The sequence below is a fragment of the Stegastes partitus genome, unplaced genomic scaffold (assembly GCF_000690725.1).
Source record: "Stegastes partitus isolate 25-593 unplaced genomic scaffold, Stegastes_partitus-1.0.2 Scaffold320, whole genome shotgun sequence".
In the NCBI taxonomy this organism is placed as follows: Eukaryota; Metazoa; Chordata; class Actinopteri; family Pomacentridae; genus Stegastes; species Stegastes partitus.
The window spans coordinates 69564-78872 of NW_007578051.1; the positions used below are offsets into that span (position 1 = coordinate 69564).

Below are 9309 nucleotides of genomic sequence, written 5' to 3' on the forward strand. Positions count from 1 at the left end.
GGGGAGCTTGCAAGCCTGAGAACACCATCCCAACTGTGAAGCACAGGGGTGGCAGCATCATGGTGTGGGGGTGTTTTGCTGCAGGAGGGACTGGTGCACTTCACAAAATAGACATTGGCATCATGAGGAAAGAACATTATGAGGAAATACTGAAGCAACATCTCAAGACATCAGCCAGAAAGTTAAAGCTTCGGTGCAAATGGATCCTCCAAATGGATAATGACCCTCAGCATACCGCCAAACTAGCTACAGAGTGGGTTAAGTACAACAAAGCCAATGTTGTGGAGCGGCCATCACAAAGCCTTGATCTCACTCCTGTAGAAAATTTGTAGGTAGAACTGATAAGGCGTGTGGAGGCAGTCAACAAACCTGACTCAGTTCCATCAGTTCTGTCAGAAGGAATGGGCCACAATTCCTGCAAACTATTGTGAGAAGCTTGTGGACCTAAACCCAAAACATTTGACCCAAGTCATAGAGTTTAAGGGCAATGCTACCAAATACTAAGGAAATGTATGTAAACTTCTGACTTTGAAGAAAGTAGTAAAAGAAAAATCTAAAAAAAAAAAAAAATCTCTCTCATTATTCTGGCATTTAGCAAATAGAGATGATGTTGGGAATCCTAAGTGACCTAAAACAGGAAAAGTTTAGTCTGATTTAATGTCAGACAGTGTGAAAAAAAAAAGGCCATGTGTCTTTTTATACAGCGTATGTAAACTTCTGGATATATAGATTTCAGGTTATGAAATAAACCTACATTTGCTGTTTGCTTATTTGAATAAATGAATTGCACTCAGGCTCCTGTGCTGAAACAATGTGGTAATTTGATGAAATATGTTAGAAGTGTATTTGATTTTTGATAAAAATCTATCCTTTTTCTAAACATACTGGGGTAAGTATTTGTTGTTCCAACCACAGCATCTCCACATCATGAAACAACCAAGTGTAATGGAAATGAGAAACAGCAGATCAAGAGTTTGGGACATAGGCCAGAAACCACAAGTCAGCGTGTGCACCATTTACATCGTATAAGTGTCACAGGTCTGTGAAACACTGACTTAATTAAGTTGCTGATGCTGCTTGTGAAATGTGGTTCCACTCTTCCCAATGGGTCGGTGAAGCTGGCTGACATTTTGGGAACAGGATCATGTTGTGCGACACATCCAACCAGAGCAGCATGTGGCAGATTCCATATTGATTTCTTAGACGACAAATGGTGGAGTTGTGGAAATTCAGGTGACATGCCAGCAACCTGTTCTCATCTTCCTCCTGTCATCTGTGGTATTGTGTCATTTTAATCAAGATGCATTTAAGGTGCCCTTTTGTATTCTCTGGTCAAATAAGCTTCTGTACTGGTCACACTACCCATAAATCCACATCTGGCTCCAGTGTGGATTAACTTAGTGGTGGAGATTTTCTCACCAGCTGAACAGCTCAAAAACTTTTTGGCAGATGTGAATAAGTTTAACCCTTTTTTGTAATCACAGCAGAATTTTTAATTTCTAAGTTTAAAAATAGGACCATTTGCATGCTGCGTTTGTGCTTTAGTTCAGCACAGATTGTAACACAGGACCACATTATTGGCTCATTATGTATGTCCAGTATGAGCAGATATAAGGACTGGTTGAAACACATTCTTGTAGAGGGCTCCTGTCGTACAACAGGGCAACAAGATTTGGTCGTAACACATGATCCACCTGAAAGACCCGATAAATGACTCACGATGAGTGACACAGTTTTGGTTATTTTGAAGTTTTGCATATCACTTTTATTAAATACAAAAAGAATTCTTTACAAACTTACATTTTGATGACTGTTTATCCAGTCAGAACTATTCAAGGTTTCAGAGCCATACTTTTCTGTGAATTCAGCTTTTCAGGCACCTAAATGCTCTCAATATCAGAGGACATTATCCATCGGCAGCGTGTATTCCCAAACATTACACAACATCTCAGAACAAAAAATCAACAGCAAAACAGTAGAAAAAACTGTGGAGCCCTGAGGGTTTGTGGTCCTTTGTAACCCAGCATGGATGTGCTACACAGCACAGAAGGCCAATGTGATGGGAACCTTCCTGCCAGCATGACCACCAAATAAAGCCGTCACATCCAGAATCCAGATCTGAATCTGTGTGTGGCACTTCTGCTATCCATCTCATCACCATCTACATCTCAAACATGACATCCTCTTCATCTTCCTCCTCCTCCTCATCCTCCTGTAAATCAGCAGTTGATATTTAACATCTGGATTAGAACTTAACGTTTTTCCCAAAGATTTGATATTTTCTGTCCCAGTAGTAGAAGCGCTTCATGCTGGGAATCCCAGGAAAGTGACTCAGTTTCAGCTTATGTCAAACACACTGGTCAAACAACAGTAACGAAATTTGCATAAACCTATGGGTTCCAAATTATTATTATTATTATTATTATTAACAACAACAACAACAACAACAATAATAATAATAATAGATCATATTCATATAGCGCTTTTCTAGACACTCAAAGTCGCTTTACACTGTGAATCATTCATTCACACACATTCATTCTGGTGATGGTAGCTATGATTGTAGCCACAGCTGCCCTGGGGCAGACTGACAGAGGTGTGGCTGCCATCCTGCGCCTACTGCAGGTCCGACCACCACCTCAAACAACCCATTCATTCGCATTCACACCAGGCAGGGTGGGTGAAGTGTCTTGCCCAAGGACACAACGACCACAACACAGATTACAGGGCGGAATCAAACCACTGACCTTCCGATCACTGACCGACTCGTTCTACTACCTGAGCCATAGCCGCCCCAAATTACAATGCTTTAGTCTAATATTTGTTGGTACTGATATTTATGAAGGCAAACAAATGCCTTGTATGTTAATCCACATCAGACTGAGCATGACAGCTTGAACTTCACTACAGCTGCGACGAAGAACCAGAAAAGTCAAGTTCTCCAGATGTTGCTGTTGTCCCTTTACCACATTTATATAATCTAACGTACTGTACTTCATTGTTACTCACCTGTACTTAAGACTTACTACAGGTTTATTTTATTTATTTATTTATTTATTTATATCTCTCTAGGTTTGGCTGCATATACCTCTGTATATACTCGTTATACTTTTTTTTTCCTTTATGTTTGTTTATTTATTTATGTTGCATAGCATTCTGTTACTATTGATATCAGAGACGATGTTCTATTGTTCTGTTTGTTTGGCCCCCGTTTGAGGACCCTGGGTTTACTTTACTATTACAAAAAAGGGAGGTAAGATATGTGTAATATCTGTCCACTAGTGTATTCCCAATTAAAAAAGATTAACAAAAAAAAAAGAAAAAGAAATGTCAAGTTCATCGCCTGTGTCTGTCTGCTGACAACAGCCTGATATGACAAATTTTCATCGTATTTAAAAAAAAAAAAACAAAAAAAAACTTTTTTGAAGTACAAACTTTGGCACCTGGCAGGCTTTAACTTTCAGTTTTCTTATGCTGAGATTCCAAATGTCACCACAAACAACTTTTTTGAAACAGAACAAAATTGTTATTCTATTCGTATTATAACACAGAGCTGTTTGCAGACTTTGTAACTAACGATTTGTCCTGGAACAAAACCGGACAAACGAAATTAACTAAGTTTTGGATCAGTGCCTGCCCACACAGAAGGACACAACGTCTTATGTATTTAAGTGGAGGTATGTATATTTTCTATGTACTGGCCCATTTGGTTTATCCTTAATGGATCACATTCCCCCCCCAGTTTCCTGTTATTATATTTTCCAGGATTTAGGTTGTTTTTTTGGCAAAACAAACAAACAAACAAACAAACAAAAAGCAAATAGTTTTCTAACCTCCTCATACTCCCAACAGCTCTCTTCTTCACTGAACTCGATGTCGTCGTCTTCGGAGTCCTGAGTGACAGACAAGAGACATGGACTCAAACTAAGACTAAAGCATAAAAAATATCTTTTCCTCCTTCTATTAACAATATTATATATTTCCTATTCTGTGGCTGAGATAAGTGTAACACTGCATTTGAGTTTTACAAATGGTAAAACTTACTGATGGTTGGCTCAGACGTGGTTCTTTTCTGACAAAAACGTCTGTTAGCTTGACCTTAAGGTACTGATGCTTCTGCAAATAAAAAGAAAAAAGAAGAAGCATATTATGAATTTAAGAAAACAAACTTTGTAGAGACGAATATTTAAAAAAAACACTACGTGGGAAGTTGAATTTGAGGTGCTTACTTTGGGGTGACGTGTCAGATAGCTCTCCTGCTCTGCTGCCGTCAACGTCTAAAGAATGGAGAAGATGGGAAACTTTAACTTTCAGCTGAAATATAAAGAAATGGCTTTAGAAATAAAGGGGTTCTTCATACTTTAAACCACTTCTGCAGCTCCAGTGAGTATTTTTTCTTCTTTTCATCAACTTTTATTGCGTAATATTCTTTCTGCTTTGTGGAGAGGTCCATCCACATTCTGCTGGCCTCAGCAAGGCGCTCCTTAGGACCTGGGATTTTTTCCTTTAGAAGTTCCATCTGATTTTTGAAGAAAATCACATTACCAGATCTGAGAAAGAAACAAAACAAACACAAGTTGGTTTCCTGACAGAAAATTAAAGATTTGATTTGTTCAAAGTTTAAATAAATCATTGAGGGAACATATATTTGTGTGTTACGCTCACAGGGATGGCATCTTTGGCTCGCCAGGTGGTTCCTCCACAAGACTTTCCTCATTTCTGCTCTGCATCGTTTTAAATAAAGAGGAGATTGAGCTGATGTGATTTGTTCATGAAGATCACATAAACAATCAGTACAAGATGTTATTGACGTAAGTAAAAAGCAAAAAAGAGAAACATTAAAATGTCATGGGAGAAAAACACTAAAATCTGGAAAAACAAGCAAATCAAAAGAAAAGTTCCTCAAATTTCTTTTTACCAAATCTGTTAGCAAATTGTTCACTTAACAAGAAGAAGAAGTGTCGGTACGTTGACATTTTGTTCTGCCTGACAAGTGTCTCTTTTGTCATGCATATTTCATGTCGTGAGTTTGCCAAAGAATGAAACAAAGAAGCAGTGAGAGGAGCTGAAATCTTGCTTTTTCTACAAAGATCTACCACAACGGTGGCCAAAACTGGAGGGTTTTAAGAGTTGACAAATGGACTGAAGTTCAATTTCAAGCAGACTTCAATGCGTACAGCATGTCTTTAATCTTACAGTCACTCGTTAAGTCTATTTTAATGAAAAAAAAAAACACTCATAGCAGTGTTTAGTATCGTTGTGGGCATTATAGTGGATTACACTGAACATGGACAAATAAAAGAAAACCTCTTTTGGATGTAGCTGCAAGAGGAAGGTTAGCCCAAGTTTAACAGAAGGAGAGTCCAACAACTTCAAATCACATACAAGCTAACGTGCAAGATCAGCAGTCTGTGGTGGCAGCATTTCTGAATGAAAGATGCTTCTGGACGAATGTTCTTTGGACAGACAAAACTAAATCAGAGCTTTTCTTGTAGGTCACATCAGCTCGATTTTTACAGAAGGAAAAAAAAAGCTTTCAAATAAAAGAATACAATCCCACAGTAAATCTGAACGGGACATTGATGCTGAGAAGCCACAAAGATGGATGTTTGCCAAAAAATGAGATTTTCAAACGCGTCTTTGCTGATTGCTGATGCAGATCCTACTGTAGTGAAATTAACAATTTAACTGTGCGCAGTCGCTGAGCAAAATAATAAAACTACATCAATTTAGAAGTAAAACCTAACACATTTATTTTTCTTTATAACATTTTCATGCAAAACTGTAACTTGTAGCCTTTCAATGCTAATTCTGAGCAGACGCCCATATTTCATTTTAAAGCCCTCATCAGCCAAAACTGATGCTGTGCCAACATCATTATGCATACGTGAATTAAATCATTTATTATCAAAGCATTCGGAAGCAAATTGGTCTGTCAAGGCTCCACCAACAGCATAATGGCCTATAATACATCCAAAAGGGACCAACTGACTGAGGACTGTTCTAAAGTGGCCCGCTATGAGTCCTGATCCTAATTTTTCTGAGCATCAGTGGAGAGCTGAAATCTGCAGTTGATGAAAGGCCTCATTTAAATTTGAGAGATGTGAAGTAATTTGCTCAAGAAGAGTGGAATTACTTGTTGTGAAGTGGACGAGTCTCAATAAGAGCTACAACAAGTGCTTCTTTGCAGTCTTGGCCTCAAAGCAGTGTGTTATAAATTAATACGTTAAAGGCAGCAGTATTTTCATTCATTCAAATTTTCATTGTTACACTGTTGATAATGTAATATAATAATAATCAAGATAAATATCAAACAGACAATAACAAGTCAGTTACTTTCGTCAATTTCAGCATATTTTAGAGAGTTTATCTTCTAAAGTAGAAAGATACCAACACCTCAGGCCACATCTAAATGTTTAAATATCTGAGAATTTTTAACAGTATCACAAATAAAGACTGTAATGTGTGAGATTTGCACACTTTTTCCATCAAGTTACTTCTCACCTTGCGCTTCTTAGGTCTTTTGATGCCATTCTTCTTCAGGATCTGCTCCTGCTTCTCTTTATCAAACCTCTGTGGAACATAAAACACACGTTGTTACACAAAGTCTGTCAGCATCAGCTCAACACTTCAACTACAGCCGTACTCACCTGTAAATATTCATTCAGCTTTATCCTGTACTGTCTCTTCAACTGCAATACATTTACAAAGTAGTGAATTCAGACTGAGGACATTCTGTATATAATCCAACATGATAATGTTGATTTCAGAGTCTTGTGGTGCAGCAGTGATTCTACTGGGAACATTAATGAGCTTGTGTGTTCATACCTCATTGCAGTTTGTACTGTATTTTTTCCTCTCTGCTTCACTTAACTCTCGCCAACGTTCAGCGCAAGCCCTCAACATGTAGTTTCTTGAGGTACCTGGCATGTGAGGTAGTTGCTCTTTCAAGAACAAATTATAGCCAGAGCTAAAGACATACAAACAAACAAACATGTGATCAGTTGCCAGTGAATTAAAAGCTTGCATTCTTGGTAGTTTAAAATGGTTTAGTTCATTTAACCAAAAATAAACATAAAACGTAATTAAAACCATAATAAATGCAATTCATAAAACAATCTAGGCTTTGTTGGTGCCAAGTAAGCGTTGTCCATCAAAGTTCCTCTTTATATGTAATGGCAGGGAGGCTATATGGAGTGTGCATCCCTTTAGGATGAGGATGAGGCCACCTTTTCAGGGCATCAAAACCTGCCTTTCAGGGATGTTCCTAGGGCCATGTCAGGAGCATCTGTATTGCAATATACAAGTAGCCCTGGATAAACTGAACAAGCTGAACTAATCCTGACATGACCCCATGCAACTTCTGCAATTGCAGCTATCTTCCTACTTCATGCCTGCCAGAGGTAGGACAAGACGTGAATATCAATGTAGGTCCTTTCCAAAACCAGTGATGACTGTAATATCAGCCAACGTTGAGGGATTTTTAACTGCTAAGCAGCATGTCTCAGCAGATCTGTGTAGCAATCTTCAATGTAATGTCCTATGTCTGCAGGAGACTTACAGAGGAAGCAACAAACATCGCCCAGTCATACCTGGCATGATCCTTCCCACTGAATGACTTCACGAACAGTATGGCAGCACAGTCTATGTCACAACAGGATCTGATATAGAAGCTAACACTCAGTCAGATACCAACAACATCGAAGTGCTGACAGTTGAACTTAGTAGTGTTGTAGTGACATCTGTCTACAAGCCACCTACTGCAGACTTCAACTTCCTGCAACATCTTAAACATGAGAAGCCATAGATTAATATAAGCGATTTCAACAGCCACAGGACCTAGAGGGAGTACACGGATACCAACAAAGACAGAGAAAAATGAATTGACCACAACCAACAAAGGCTTATTCATCACCCAAAGCTCCCTACATCCTTCCAAAGTGCCCACTGGAAACGAGTGACAACCCAGACCTAGCTATCTTCAGCAACAACATCAACAGTCTGTGCAAGTAAATTGTGCTGAATCCAGTTCCCCATTGCCAGCACCGCCACATCATCATGTAGGCTAAGGTCACACCTACCAGAGGTAGGACAAGACGTGAAGACGTGAATCACACCAAACAGCACTCTTCAAGAGACGCTTTAACTACAAGAAGGCAGACTGGAATGGATTCACCAAAGAGTTGGAACAGGAGGTGAAGAGAATAACACCAGTAGCTCAGAACTACAACATATTTGCCAAACTGGTCAAGAAGAGTGCTCGTTGACACATAACAGAAGGCTGTAGAATGGAATATGTATCTGGTCTTTCCGATTAAATAGATAAAGAATACCAAGAGTATGTCACCATGTTTGAAGCTCACCCACTCTCTAAAGAAACTTCCACTAAAAGGAGAGCGAATCATAGAACATATATCCAAGGAATGTCAAAAAATATGGCATTCCCTCATTGAGTCAACTGATATGTTCTAGAACAGCAAGAAAGCATGGTCAACCATTGGGGAGCTTTAGGGAGAGCCGAAAGTTTCTCCTTGCCAGCACAAAGTCACTGCAAACCAAGCTGCACAACCAAAGCTCAAACTAAGACCAAACTGGACCGCGAGCAGTAGAACAAAGACCTAGTTTTCACAAGACTATTTACCCTCAAACAGATAAAAGCAGGCATCTCCACCCTTAAACCAGGCAAGGCATTGGGTAAAGACAACATTGCAACTGAGCAGATCAAGAACTTCGGTTCAAAGGCTAGGAAGTGGCTACCCGCACATTATAACAACTGTTATAAAGTATGGGCAGCCTCAGAAGACAACTCAGAAGTTTCCCAATATCTGGAAGAAAGCTCACGTCACAACATTGCTGAAGCCAGGTAAAGATCTATCAAGAAGACCAATCTCTCTTCTCAGCCACATCTACAAGCTCTTTGAACGCTTTATCCTCCAAAGAGTTAGCCCTGTCATAGATGAACACCTCATCCTAGAACATGCAGGCTTTCGCCCAGGCAAGTCCACAACCAGCCAAGTACTGAACCACACTCATAATCAACAGTGGGTTTGAGGAAGGAATGGCAACTGGTGTTGTGTCTGTGGACCTCTCAGCAGCTTACAACACAGATGCCTCCTCCATAAGACACTGGAAATCACTTTCGACATCCACCTGACTGAAATCATCAAAAGTAGGCTGGAGAACAGATTTTTTTTTTTTGTAGAGCTGGGAAATTAGGAGAGCAGATAGCGAAGACTGAAGAATGGCCTCACACAGGGAAGTGTGATTGCTCCACTCCTCTTCAACATCTACACCAATGACCAATCAAAA

General features: G+C 39.4%; 1 protein-coding gene across 2 annotated transcripts in view; it reads right to left on the reverse strand.

Moving 5' to 3' along the window:
- Positions 1–1733: 1733 nt before the first annotated feature.
- The window catches only part of LOC103358557 (putative upstream-binding factor 1-like protein 3/5), a 21058-nt gene continuing 13482 nt past the window's right edge, over positions 1734–9309 (reverse strand). The window contains exons 1-9 of one of the 2 annotated variants that reach the window (XM_008283575.1): positions 6829–7145; positions 6651–6692; positions 6505–6573; positions 4666–4724; positions 4361–4550; positions 4230–4277; positions 4045–4116; positions 3834–3893; positions 1734–2212 (exon numbers count right to left, since the gene is read on the reverse strand). In XM_008283575.1, the coding sequence (XP_008281797.1) occupies positions 2162–2212; positions 3834–3893; positions 4045–4116; positions 4230–4277; positions 4361–4550; positions 4666–4724; positions 6505–6573; positions 6651–6692; positions 6829–7095 (858 nt within the window). In that variant the 5' untranslated portion in view covers positions 7096–7145 and the 3' untranslated portion in view covers positions 1734–2161. Of the gene's footprint in view, positions 2213–3833; positions 3894–4044; positions 4117–4229; positions 4278–4360; positions 4551–4665; positions 4725–6504; positions 6574–6650; positions 6693–6828; positions 7146–9309 lie in introns of those variants that run through there. The other variant, XM_008283574.1, reaches the window with a different exon arrangement.